The following is a 14928-nucleotide window of genomic DNA, read 5'->3' on the forward strand; positions in this document are numbered from 1 at the left end:
AACTTCATCCCATTTTTACTAGGAAAGGGATTAGAATTAGGTCTATATGAAACCAAAATTAAAACTGAATTAATTCACATTCTCTGGAGCTTATGAAAAGTTTATTCTGTCGTCCCCTGCCCCCCCCCCCCCCTTTATTTATGTCTGATTTCCAAAGCTTGAAGCATAATATCATACTGTATAAAAGAAGAAATATGCTAGATCTTTATGCATTGAAGATCCAGACCTTTTTTATGTGAGTCATTGGGGTCTTTCCATTGACATTTGGGACACAGATGTGCATCTTCACAGGGCACATTTTCCACAAAAGCTTGCTGTTACTCTGCAGGGCATTTTTTTTTTTTTTTAAATCTATTTTTCTTGCTTGCATATTTCTTTAGGTCTCCTAAATAAAGATTTCTAGAAACACAATCAAGTAGATTATGTTAGCCTCAGAAGACACAACACAGGTTTAGAAAAAAGAAGCACATTCCCATAATGGGAAACTTCACTGTGTTTTACCACTAAGAAAAGGTGGAAATGTTCACAATGACCACCCATTAGTATTTTTCAGGAAAAGTAACATGTCCTACTATCCACATTCAGCAGATTTTCTTCATTGAAAAGGTTGTAGATAGCAATCTAAAGCTGTGTTCTGTAGGGTCAGGAAGTGAAGCTCTGCAGAAATGTAGCAAAAGAAGGGAATTGCTGACGAGCAGGACAAAAACATTAGACTGTGGTTCATAGGATGTGTGGTTGTAAGAGGAGGAAAGGGTCTTCCAAAAATTCTCCATGGAAATATACTTCACTCTAAACACAGAAATGATACTGGCATTAGCTAAAGCTTGGGCTCCCCAACTCAGGGTAACAGACTATTTAACACAGCAATGCATGTAATCAGAGGAACAGGAAACCCCACAGCTACACACACAACACTTGTTAGCCTCCATAAGGTACCCTTTTTAACTAACTTCTTCGTGTATTGTTTCTACCAGAATAGTCTTTCCACCTTCCCCTTCAGTCTTCTATGGGAATTTATAACACCTTGTGGAAGGACCTGTGATTTTCATGTTCCAAATGCAGTCTTCATTTCCTTGCTCCTCCGCTCAGAGTGCACTAAATTTAAACATCACTGAAAGCTGGAAGCAAAGAAAGGATGGCAGACCCCAATGAGGGAGAATGTGTGGGGCAGAGCAAGGAAAGACAAGCAGAGGAGGCAGCCCACTGCAGCCTTCTAGGCGTACAGAAGCAGGAGACAGCACAGTACCATCCCACATGGAGGAAGGATGAGTGCCAAGAGGCAACATTAGGGCTGTCCCACAGGACCACAGTCCACAGCAGTATCAGTGCTTGTCCTTGCAGTCATCTGAGGCTTCTGAAAAGAGATTGCTGTTCAGATGGGTTTGGTTTGTTGTTGCTCAAGAAAACAACAACACTTGCAGACTTTTGACCACTTCTTGTCATCAAGAAAGTAAACACGTAATAGTGAAATCTTGTTTGCCCCATCACATATAGATGGCAAAAGGACTTGATCTTAAATAATTTGTTAGATCATTTAAGTAAACAAGTGAGACAAGAATCTTATAGACAGGAAAGTAATTTTGACAGTAGGGCAGGAAGGTATTCGTACTTTGCAACTCCTGACAAAAAAAATCATCAGGAAGACTATCCATTTATTTCCTAGAGTAGGTAATCTTAGCCAACTCTGATAAAAGAGAACATCTTGTTTTGGCTGTCTATTTCTTTTTTAAACACCTGCCATAGTACCAACTGCCCTTGGCCATTTTTGAACTGGCTATGACTAGGTAAGGAGAGAATGCTGACATTCTCAAATAGAGCAGGACAGTCCCAGTGACCCCCAGGATCAAGAAAAGGCAGCCCAAATTCACCCTAATACCAGAGCATTCTGATTTGGCACTATGTACCAGAATCTGGGGTTACATGTAGTATTTTTGGAATTTTGGATACCATGTCCCATTCCAGAAGCTTGAGGTAAATGTAGCATTCGTTCCAAATCAAAATAGCTTCCTAAGTTACAGGATGCTTTAAATATAGAATGAGAGTCCCACAGCGGCTTCTGAAAAGCATGCATGCCACCCTAACCAGGTATAGTAAGTACTACGATGCCTTAACAGTTGTTTTTTTTTTTCATGCCACAAAGATGAATTGCCCCTAACACTGGCTTTAAATTGAATAGCCATAGATTGTTTAAAGTGTGTGTCCTTGAACTAGTCACCTTTAGTGAGAATAAGGGTTTATGCCTTTAGTAACAAGTATGGCTAACCAAGAGCAGCAAGTGAGGGAGCCAAAATAGCCCAGCAGCTGGAATTTGGACTCTAAGCAAGGGAAAGGAGGAGGTATGGTGCCAGCACATGAAAGGCTGAGTTCCTCCTAATCCTCAGCTGCCATTGCTACAAATCAAGTGTATTTAGAAGGATTTTGGGGAAAGGTTAAAACCTATTTATTCAGAGTCCAGGCACTAGACACCTGTGGCATAGATAATCACAACCTCAGCTACGCACGTGGGAGGTGCAAAAAGTAACTCTACCCTATTCAAGGGATTTGCATGCCTTGAAGACATTTGATCCATTACATCTTCCTAAAAGAAGAGCAAGAACTCACTGACTTTCTGGAAAAATGGCTGTTAGCCACTGTGAACAAAAAGAAGAGTCACCTTGTAGTAAACACGTTCAAGATGTCATCTGGAGACATTTGTAAGCTGGAAACTAATTATTTTCAGGTTGCCTACATCCAGAAACAGAGTGCTTACAGTCAAAGTGACTGGAAAAAATACGTTATTTCTTCCCCCTACAATTAAGAGCTGGTTGTTCTTGTTCCCCAAAGTCTCTCAGAAGAATATAGAAACAGCTTCACATTTGGGGGAAAATTATACTTTTCATAGACCCGGAAAGGAAAGTATTTAGGACTGTTCCCAAAGGACACCTAACAGGAGAGCTGGACTAAGCTTCAGGGCCATCCTCAGGCTGGCAACTCATTTGATCAAGCTTTTATTTCGCTGAGCTGCTATTGTAAGTTAAGGGCCTAATTAACATTCATAATTCTTTCCTCATCATCTATACAGCACATTTTGACAGATGATACTTGTTTGTTTTTTAATCTACCATATTATGTAAATCATGGGTCAACACAATGTGACCGAACAGCACATTTGTTGACATCCTTGTCCTCACTCTGTACTGGCAAGAATTCAATTCTTTATGAACTCCTATTCAGTTAAATATTATAGCATACCTTTATGAAGTTAGGATTTAAGAAATTTGACAATTTTAACAAGAAGCCTATTCTGAAATTTCATTCTCACGTAACTTTTTTATTAAGACTTTAATTACAGTAGTACTAGAAGAAACAGCCCTTTCACATGCAGTATAAACCATTCTTTTCAATTAGCATTATTCATTTTAAAGTATGCATAGCTGACATTGTCAGACACAGTTTAAAATTAATTATTTCCGTAAGACTTACAAGTATTGATTTTTATCACGCTCAGCAAAAGTTTCCCTCCTTCTCTCATCCTCATGATCTTTGAATGGGGATTAATAACTTACCAGCACACTGAACAGCCAGTTCTTTCTGCAACAAAACCCAGTGAACAAAGAAGAGCAGTATCTCACATCACATTGGACACCATTTAATGTTACTTTATAAAATGGTGGTATTTGAGGCACTTATGTACAGAAACTTCTAGCTATACACAAAATAAATCACATGTATCAAATAGTGGGCTGGAGCTAGCTGAGGATACAATCAATGCTAGATTATAATGAAGACCTTTCCTTTCAACACACTGCTTTAGTACTTCAAAGGCTACTGAATGCTTTTTATAGTTATATACAAACTGGATTTAAAAAAAAAATAAGGTACTCTTTACACTACTAATTAGACAACAGGAGTGACCAGATGAGAACCGCTGTTGCTAGTATAGAAAGTTAATGATAACATATTGGCAGAATAAATTTCACTCTGTGTCACATTAGCTGTAGAAGACTTGGCAATAATGTATTCAGAATGGAGCTAGTGACAGTGCTATCTGCTGTGTTATGGAAAACTGCCATTTGCTGAGTTCAAATATCTGACACTAATAAAAAGTATCACCTGAAAAAAAAGTGTTCAGCAGCTTTAAATACATAATTTAATGGTTACCTCCTGTTGCGTTTACTGGTTCTAAAGGATCTGCAAAATTATGTTCATTAATAATTAAGTGAATTTGACAATTTCTTGAAATACTACATCAGCTATATTCGCAACTAAATTAACTTTAAGCCAAAGGCGGAGGAATTTGTCACACCAGAATACCCAGTTGCCAGGGAACACTTAAATGTTAAAACAAGATAAAAAGCAACAAAACTCATTTGAATTGTGGACTTGTTAGGTTCCTTAGGTTAAGAAACCTCCTCCTCCTTCATAAAGAGGCAATAACTATGCTTATCCCCACTCTTGAGCTTCTCATTTCTCACCATTCTTGGGCCCCAGTTTCTTAACACACAACATTATGCTTCCTATTCAAGGGAAAGGTTATGTTTCCCTCTTAGAGGAAAAAGCTGAAAAGTCACTATGGAATTTATTTATTTTTTTTCTCTCCATCAAGAAATACTGACTGTATTTATAACCGAGTTAGTAATTGCATAGATTCTATTCAGTCTAGTTTTTTCATACACTGCACTCTCCTACAGATAATGCCACACCAGCACTGGTGATTCAGATACAATCACAACACAAAGAGAACAGCTGCATTTGGCAGGTCAAAAAGAAAGGGCTTCAAACCCACTGGTTATATATTATGTCAGAACAATGAGAGCAGCAGGTTTTATTATGTAACATCCTTTAAGCTAGTACTTCAGCTATTACAGACCATTATTCGTATGAATCTGGCCTACATTCTAACAGTGCTAAATGTTTCCCCTGAAATTCAGAACAGACAGAATTGAGAAACAGAAGCTTAAATAGAGCTATGCATGATGTCTGCAGAGATACTGCATGGAGTACATAATACTGTTTATATACTCCTGGCATTCAGCAATAAACTTAGTATTCAGTGATTACTTTAATCACACAAAAACAGGTAAGAGAGGCTGCCTTTCAGTTCCAAGCACATCTTTGCTTTAAAGGAAAAATCATTAGACCAAGAGCTGCAGTTAGTTCCATAACCTTCCTGAAAGCTATTTGGTGAATATAATACGCATTCAAATCACATTGCATTATGATGCTGAGATTTCAATAAAGACTCTTCCACTGGAAATCCTGAGTTTAAGAATGTAACAATAAGCCATGTGGATTTTTCAGAATGTTTTCTGAAAAGAAGTTAACAAAATATTCTTAGTTATGTCATGATCGCTTAACTAGAGGGGAAGAGAGTAGATCTTATGATGAAACTGCTTTGTGTCCTCCCCAAAAAAATCAGGTGTTGGTTAAAAAACAAACCTTCTTATAAGTTAGCGAGCACCTTACATGAAACATCCATTGTGATTACTCCTCAGACATCACATAGTATTTGCAGTCAGGACAAGGAAAGTTGTCTACCTCAGGATATCTACCACCCTACCTCTCAGACGACTGGAACAGCCAGCTTTAAATCTCTGCTCTGCTTTATTCAGAGTAGAGCCTTGAACTGAGACCCCACTACCCAGGAATGTTCTGATCCCCAGGCCCCTGAACCCATAGTATTTATTGGGCCAGAGAAATAGAATACAGCTATACCATTAGCTCCTTCCCTCCTAGTACAATAAAGATTTGCCACTCATGCAACCGTATCAAACAACTGCCCTCTATACTGTACTGTCACTCACAGCGTGAACGCTGACTACTGCAATACCTCAGATAAACAGTACCAAACCAGGGGTTTTAGGAGTTACTTGTAGAGTTAAGGCTCACAGAAATGCAATCACTTCTGATAACTGTGGCTCTAAACACACCAGAATTCAATTGCAATAGTTGGAGAGCATCAAGTAACTAGTGTCTCTCATGTCACCAACACATCTGTACATCCAACAAATGACTACGCATAATAAAAGTCAGAATTCTATGACTTTGCATGGGATGACTGGATCGTTCAGGAAGTGATCTAAAAGTTACAGATCATCTCAAAGAAATATTGATGCCCACAAAATAGGTATTGTGTTACAAACAGATAAGAAAGTTTTGGAGTGTTCTTCAAAGCTGCTCCGGAAGCACTTCATTTCCCTGTCACAAGGAACTATTTGAAGTATAACTGTAGAAGACAGGAAGAATGTGAAACCACCTGTGCTAAGAAGTTACCAGTTTATCGAGCCATAAGACAGTCTTTAGATTAAAGTCCAATGGCTTAGTCCTACTCTCAGAAGTTGATTCAAAGTCATTTGAGTTTTTTGGGGAAAAAAGGGGAAACATCTCTACTCATCAGTACTTAAAAGGGAAGGCTTTTAGAAGACAAGGCTTACCTGTTAGCTTTATAGAATATCAACGATTCTAAATACTAATCTGCGGCTTTTAGGATTGTGAAGGACTTCACATTTGGAGATGAAACAAAAACTCTCACATTGGAGTTCTGGCTCTACAACAATAACTGCTCAGTGATTAGATTCACCAGACATGGATGCTTAACATGTGACGTGGACTCAGCGTTTCAAACGAACTTGTTATATGTCCTTAGTTCAATCAACGCAGGTACAGCTCACTCTTCTGTTTGCAATATATATTCACCACATGGCTATCCAAATGACAGCAGCAGAATGCATAGTGCTTGCCCCTGAGGTTTCCCTGCCTTCAAGCACAGAAGAAAAAAGCCAAGAAGGAATCCCTTTGCCCATCACTTGCCTGTTGTAAGGCACTGATACCTGATACATAATAAAGCAAATGGGAGTACAGAATAAATATTATCACATAGTGCCTTGAAGAAAAAGCAGTCATAGTGAAAGGATGACATGTATTCTAGGGAATGGAGGAAAGACAGGACACAATCAAGAAAAGGTGCTAGTAAAAGCATCTTTTTAATAAGGCATCTTTTCCTATTCGTGTTTCCCATTTCTCCTCATTGCACTTACATCATGACCAGATTTCAGCTACTCCTTTACTTAATAGAATAAAGCCAAAATAGTTCTCTTACACTTTGTTTAAACATTGTCTCCTTTGCCATCAGGTTCTGACTTTTCATTTGGAACCCAGGCAATGTTAAAAAAATCCTCTCTATTAGGAAACAAAAAACTGACTGGACAATCACAGAGTGAACGTACCAATCATAAGCTACTGCACTGTTTTGGGCGATATTTCTGCATACCTTTCAGCTCACTGCATCACCTGCAAGCCAGTCTGTCTTACTAGAAAAGTTTGCTGTTATTCACAAATACACAAAGAGACTCTGCTGTCATATCTATCCATGTACAATCACACCACCTCAGGTAACTCTGCAATACAGCACTTGAGCTATACTTAAAAGCCTTCTTAGGCAGGATTAGGTCTATAAAATTAATTAATTCTGCTCACTTCAGACAGTTCATACCAGCAGTAGGACAAAATAAACTGCTTTGCTGCCCACGTTAATTTTGGAAGACCAGATTTGCACATATGACCAGGCCACCTGTGTCAGCTCTTAGTGGTGCCAACAACCTGCAAGCCCCATTCACTTCAGTAGGAGTGACAGATGCTCAGCTTCACTAAGAGTCAGCCAGTACTATTCTACCTCTGGTACCTGCCTATTACACCTCATGAAAGAATTTGTTCTAGAGGGTAGGATGGCTTGTGGGGTGGGGACTAAAAAAATATCTTTAAGGTCTTCCCAGATTATTTTTTAATTCCATTGTTAAAGGAGTGTGAAAACTGCAGAGCGACCTTAACTCCTCTCCACTTGTTTTTGACTCCTCTCTCCTCATGAATACCTTGGAAATTTAAGTACAGTTTTTCTTTCCCCATAAGACGGCAATTATGATTGAGTACAAAGCTCACCTCACTTATGACTGTAAATTGCTGATAATGGGAATATCTGATCTATTTGAAGATATACTCATGTAAAAGATGATAATGTCCTTATAAGGTCTATTTTTTCTTTGGCAAAGGCCATGTGTAACACTGTGTTCCAATTAAAAATATCACAACTTGCTCCTACTCCAGCCCTCCCTAAAAGAAGCTATGTTCATTCCTGCATGCCTGCTTTTTCCCTAAGGCAGGCTACAAAACCCAATCTGAGCCAAAAGCAATCCTCTCAGCTAAGAACTGGGCCTCACTGAGGAAGATTTCAAAACATTTAACAGTGCTTTCTGATACTACTATTGCTAGAAATTCATCCAGCTGTGTGAAAAGGTAATTCCGCCCCACCTCTGTGAATCCAACCATTGCAGTTCCACTCCTGCTCATCACACAATTCTCAAAGGCCCCAGCAGAATCACATCGCCTTCGGGCACACTGAGCGTACCTTAGGAGATCATAACCTGTGACAATGGGTTCGCTTTGAAAGAACTGTCATTTCATTTCTGCAAGTGTAAGTGCCATAGCCCCAGATGTTGAATGGCAGACTCTGTGATTGAATTACTTATAAAAAAAAAACCAACACCTTACAGTGCAGTCTGCAAAATGTCATGAAAATGCCTACAGAAGTATGTTGGTACCTCTCCGTACTTAATTTGGGTGCAATAAAGAAATACCAAAACTATTTACCAAATACCAAAACTCTTAGTGAAATTAATACAAGCGTATGAAGTAAATTTATTTTTTGTAGGCTTTTTTTTGCCCTTTTTTTTTTTTGGCATTACAACACAGACAGAACAGCTTCCCTTGCCATTACTGAAGAACAAAGACTGCTTTTGCAAAAGCGTTTATGAAATGTTCTTCTCATTATAGGACTTAGTGTTAAGGTAAATATGTGTCTATGGAGAAAGGAATACTGTGTATTAGAGTAAGGGAGATCAAATAAGACAGAGCTTTACAGTTTAAATACGAAATAGGATAGTTAAGGTTGCAGAAGCTCACAGATGACTCTGAATCATGATTGCTGCAGGGATCTCAATTTGATACCTACAACAGACTAGTTGTTTCACTATGAAAAAAAACTTTTCAAAGCAGTGTAGGTGGCTCCCCCCCAGTGGAGCAGACCATTTGTTTGCGTTTTATTTGTTTATCTGATTAAATCATTCTGGTATTCCATTTAAACACTGTTATGTAAGTAACCTCTCTTGTCACTGCTCTGCAAAATATGCCTTCTGCAGGTGGTCTGTGGAGGAACAAAGACATCTCTAAAAGATCTGAACATTCTGGAATAGATTTGAGACTGACAAAAAAGGAGGAAGCTGTAGGAAGCAGCATAAAGCGGAAATCTCCCAAACCAAAAGTTACATAGAACTATCTAGCTTGGTTAGCGAATAGTAAGGGGAAAGCTTATGAATTTCTTTATGGCGACCCAATGATTAAAAAAAAAAAAAGCACAAAAAAAAACTTTTGAGAAACCAATTTCTTGGGGGTGGCGGTGGGAGGAAGAGATGACTAGAAAATAAATGGACTAATCTATAATCAACAGATACATGAGGTAATTAATTATTAAGTCACATGCTGTTTATCAGCTACAAATGGAAGGCTTCTGCATAATTTAAGTCTGCATTTTAAGCACTATCTTCTGCTTGACGTGCCTAATTTTCATCCAATTATTGCACCCCCTCCAAGAGATGGACATATATCCTTATCTTTGTCCAGTTTGAACAGACTGAGAGTTTACATATTGACAAGCAGTTACATAATTATTTTCTAGAAATACTATTTTGTATTCCCATTCATAGTTGTTCTACTCTCTTCCCCCAAAACAGACAGCACCAGCAAGGCCCCTGTCAGTAGAAAAAGAGACAACACCATACAAAATAGAACTGGAAGCACATTTAAAAGGAGACAGCATCATCATTCTTAAAAATATACAAACAAGAAATGTCTGAGACAGCATTGATGCCAGGCTGTGCTGTGAATTTGTGTATTTGGAGTCTATATTATATTCTCTGATTCTTTGTTCAGACCTAGCTGCAAAGATCCTCTATTTTACTTGGCCAGGTCAGAGCGTACATACAATTAATTTACTGCTACTTTCCAACCTAAACAGGCCCAATGAGGCTTTTTGTTCACTTACTCTGGAGATTGTCAAGGGCATGTTGAAGTCCTTGCCCCCCTGCAGTCGGAAGCCCCATGGTCCAGGTCCATTCAGAGTCACGCTGTAAGCCATCCTGTACCTCCTTCACAAGGCACCAAGACACTGCAGAACAGAAGGATGGGGTAGAGTGATGGGGTGAAAAAACACAGTAAGAAGAGCGCAGAGTTTTATATAACGACAGCAATTTTCTTTCTGCCTTGCCTGTTCAGTCGTGCTGGGATATCACCTAAGAATAGATGGGAGCTATAATGCAGATGCTGATATCCCAGCTGAGTAGGGCCCATAAAAGGTTTGTAACCAGACACCTACTATGCAAAGACTTCATGACTCAGAGGTCTAATATAGCCCCCAGGGAGGGGGGGACAGATCTTTCTAGGCTTCTCAAGACCCTCTTCATGTTCAGTTACTTCACGGGCAAAACATACTTGGAATAAAACATGCAAATAGAATCCCATGCTAAAATCCCAAATGTACAAATCTCATTTCCAGTCTATTAAACAATTACATAACCAGTTGTAATTTCTGATTCAGAAAATGTGTATTGTACAGTGATACATAACATACTACAAACAAGTTCTTACATATATATACACACACCTTTCCATACATAGCAGAAAAAAACACCAAAAATATGTATTTACCTTCTCTTACACTGATCTATTAAACTGAAATAAGTACCTACTACACACATGACAAAAAAACTTCATAACTTCATTTTTGGCTCTTGTTTCCATAGCCTACACTTTCTCAAGGGACAATTAAAATTTATTCTCTTGGAATGCAGATAGAAGTATGAGCTATTTCTAAGCAGCATTTGATTTCAATAGCATAAGCATAGTTTCATCACATACTTGTCATACTGTTTTGATACAAGTCTTCTAAAGGCATGACAATTAAGAATACAATTAACTAGCCGCTTCCTCAATTCACTCCATAATTTTTCATAGTTTATATACCATTTGTGTTAGGTGTTCCATAAAAAACTTTATAACCCTTATTTGGTAACATGGGATACATTTCTGCCTTAGACTGGGAATAACTAAAGCACAGAGAACAAGAGGGAAGGGGAGAAGCTGCTGGCAGAACTAGAAAGATAAACAGCTTCTGCTCTTAGGATAAAGCTATAAACATTAAATAACACTCACCACTTTCAAGTCATTAACATGTGCAGGAGATCCAGAAGCACTCTAGTATATCTCTGCAGCACCCTTGCTTTTACCCTCACATTACAAAGAAATTCTCATTACGTTAAGGTGAAAAACAAGCACAGGCTCTCCTCTGATAATCAAAAAGACAACCAAAACCACACAATGCACTAGTGAGGGAGCTCCATTTGGTAGTGTGCCAGTCTGCCCATGCACCCATCTTAAAATGTCATAGAAAACTGATGGTGAAACTACAGAGAGCAAATATTATCATGGCCTCAGCCTTTATCTGTGGAGTTGATCAATAATTTTTCAAAACCACATACGTCTTAGTTTGTTTAGCATGCAGAGTGGCAGAAAAGCCATTTGTACAAGGAAATAATTATGCACCACAAACTGTAGACTATACCACATAACCACATTTTTCAGTCCAAGGTCCAAATCAAACCACAGAAATTCACATAGGTTTGACTCAGACAGTAGAAGCGGCGCAAACCAAAACCATAGCAAGACACAGTTTCAAAGAAAAAAGGTTAATGTCTCACAAATACTTATGGAGCATGTTTACATGAACTACATTTGTAAACTATCTCTGTATGAGGCCAGAAACAGTGATGTTTGAATGATGACTTAAGAGGGGGAAGAAAAAGGACTTTTTGCACTTTGAACCACGCCACTTTCAGCTCTTCCATTTATCCTGTAGGCCTCTTAATTCAGATACTGATTTTTTTTATTATTATTATTTTTGAAAAGGTCACAGGCACACACAAAAGAAATGTCCACTGCACTATTCCTCTCCTTTTTCTAGGAATTCACTGTGTTTTTCTAGTGCCTTTTTTTGGCTCCATTTCAAAGGTTCAGAAAAATATAAGAAAAACATGAGTAAAACAAACACGACAAGACATTGCTTCACTAGTAAAGAAAGCATTATAGAAAAAAAATATTAGAAGAGAGGTTACATTTATATGGATGATGAACTCCATGCATGTTACTATCCTGTACTTAAATCTTCAGTCATTTGAAAAATAAATAAATAAATAAAAATGGCAAAAACGATAACAGCATAAAACTGCACAGACAGCAAGCTGAACAGACCTAAGCATTAAGAAACAAATGCTGCTTAATCAAACACTATGTGCTTCTATCCTACTTTCACATCCGCAACATGCCATCTGCTTATCAGTTTAGGACATCTGAAAGGGTTTGTGAGATCCTTCAGGCTGGGTTGGGTGCTATGAAACTAAAGTGGTAATCTCATTAGGGGCACTCACATTTGAATGACATGTTCAGCTGAGGACACTTGTTTCTACTGCCTTGGTTTCTGTCTGTGTCCATACAAACATCCAGCGTAGCTTGGCACTTTTACAAAGAAAGTGCAGGCGATGTGCCTGCATCCTGGCCCACGTTGCCCTTCGACACAGCAGGACCTCTTTCATGTGCCCATGCAACCACTATCAGGTCCGCAGTTTTCTTCTTCCAGGCCTAAGTCCTTTCCTCCTGTTTTTGTTTCCCCTCTGCGAGCCCGCAGAAAGCTCCGTATTTAATTCTGGAGAACGGCAGACAGTAAAGAAGACTGTGCTGCAGTCACAGCTTCATTTGAGGGGATGCTCAGCATAGGTCTTGTTTGCCTTCTACAGAATCCTGCTACAGGCAGTTCAGAAAGCCTGTGATCCACCCAGGTGATTATTTCAATCCTGCCTTGTTTTCAGAGGCGAGACACACAGATGCATTCACCATGTCATGTATCCAGAGCAAACACAGGGAACTGGACTGGTGCAGCAGGTACGGTGCCATCATAGCTATCATCACAAACCTCCACAAAACCTTCTGGGAAAGCTGGGGATGAAATGAACTGTGTATATATAGTAGACAACCCTCTTGCTTTCAGAAGCCTGTGGTGTTTGGATTAGGTTTTAGTTGCTTTACATAACCACCTATTAGACTGTTCCAAAAATCACTTTTTGTTTGCTCAAATAACAGCATTTTGTTTCTCTTGGGGTGCCTTCTTTCCTACATTCTCCAGCTATGTCAAAACCTATGACGTGCATATAGTTCCCTTCCTTCAGACAGGAGCTATGCTGAGTCAAATGAGGCCACTGATGTGAGGAGTGACATTTAAAGGAATAAAATATATATTCCAGGAGCCAGGTGACATTTTCTCTTCAGATAGCAAAACAAAGATTTGTCCAGAGCTCACAAAGCCCCCCCAGAGTTGTCCCCAGGTGACTGATAGGAACAGCTGCGAGGAAGCTGGATGGGTACCAGGCACCATGGGCCCGCAGTGCCAGCAGGCTCTGCGCGCAGAAGCGTGCTGCAACCCCCAGCAAATGCCGCAGAGCCCGGGCAGAGCCATCCCTCCAAAGCTGCGTCAGAGGCGTTACACTAGCGGAAACAATTCACATATGCTAGGAGACCATGTGGTATTACAGCGAAAAGACTTTAGGAAAGCTACAACTGCATGCTCGGGAGTGCATAGCCATCAAGTGAATGAAATAAAAACCACTAGTGTCAATGCTAAATTAACATGGAAGGAAACAAGTCATGGAAATTCCAATTGTTCAAGTTGCTACCACTTCGTTAGGCTGGCCACATTACTCATCATGTATTTTAATTGCAATGTTAGATGTGCTCCTGGGAGAGCCTTGAATTACTGCTACTGCAGCAATGAAGTTGTATCATTCGTGTCATTTCAGAAGTAGATTGCTTGAAAGTTTATTTGACTTCTGATCTGCAACAAAATGTGTGCTTTGACACACAGAAAGACACCTGTGAGGTCATGGTTGCTATAACCCTTTATCGTTTTCTTTGGGCAAGCAAAGTACTTGCACTGCAGAGAAAAGCTATAATTTATTTGCTGATAAAAAGATCTTCACCAAGAAGGACCAGAAAAAAGGACGAAATAGCATGTATTTACTGTATAATGGCTAATCAGTACTAAATAATTCGATACAAATATATACAAATTCTATACATCATCAATGGAAAACATTTTTAACTCTTAATTCCTACCCTGCCAATGTCAAACTGAGAGTAGAAGTAACTACTGGGAGCAAAGATTTTGTCAGCACAAGATCATTATTGCTTCCAAAGCAAAACTATTCTACAGTTCCGATGAGCTCATTGCCATCTCCTTTCCTTCACTGCTACAGCCTAAACTAAGTTCAATTAATCCTCCTTCTACTTCTACATACAATATTGTTCACCCATTTAATCAAAATCCTTCTGTTCTGACAGAACTTCTGAGTTCCTCTGTCAAGTTGCTTTAAGTCTTGTAGTTTGTACTTTCTTCAGAAACTAAACTTTCTACCCCTGGCTTCAGCAAATTCTGCTTTGTCGGTATCTTTTTCACATGGCGGTTTACAGGTCCCAACAGAATATAGTATTCTTAGGGAGACAGCTCGAGCAGCATAATGGAACGTTTTCTCCCTTCTCTGTAACACAAAGCCTTCAGAAATACAGCTCAAACCACTTTCTGTTTGGCCCTTTGCTGCTGCCCGTATCGCCTTACCAATTCATTGAATTTGCAGTTTACTCTCACTTCCAGAGCATTCGCCATGAATACTTTCGCCATTACGGAGAAAAAAAAAAATACACTTTTTTCGATATTAAATACTCTTTTTTACTCTGCTACAGCCTCCTTTTACTATGACAAAAGAGTGAATACACACCATAGAGTAGCCAACCTTCATA

The 14928-nt window shown here is 39.1% G+C and overlaps 1 protein-coding gene across 7 annotated transcripts in view; it reads right to left on the reverse strand.

Moving 5' to 3' along the window:
- Window positions 1-14928, reverse strand: part of LDB3 (LIM domain binding 3) — a 121830-nt gene that overhangs the window by 105454 nt on the left and 1448 nt on the right. For 2 of the 7 annotated variants that reach the window (XM_080597928.1, XM_080597931.1), the window contains exon 2: window positions 10073-10195. In XM_080597928.1, the coding sequence (XP_080454054.1) occupies window positions 10073-10165 (93 nt within the window). In that variant the 5' untranslated portion in view covers window positions 10166-10195. Of the gene's footprint in view, window positions 1-10072; window positions 11215-11238; window positions 11537-14928 lie in introns of those variants that run through there. The other 5 variants (XM_080597933.1, XM_080597932.1, XM_080597927.1 and 2 more) reach the window with 5 other exon arrangements.

The sequence above is a fragment of the Anser brachyrhynchus genome (genome assembly GCF_964034855.1).
Source record: "Anser brachyrhynchus genome assembly, chromosome: 6".
Lineage (NCBI taxonomy): Eukaryota > Metazoa > Chordata > Aves > Anseriformes > Anatidae > Anser > Anser brachyrhynchus.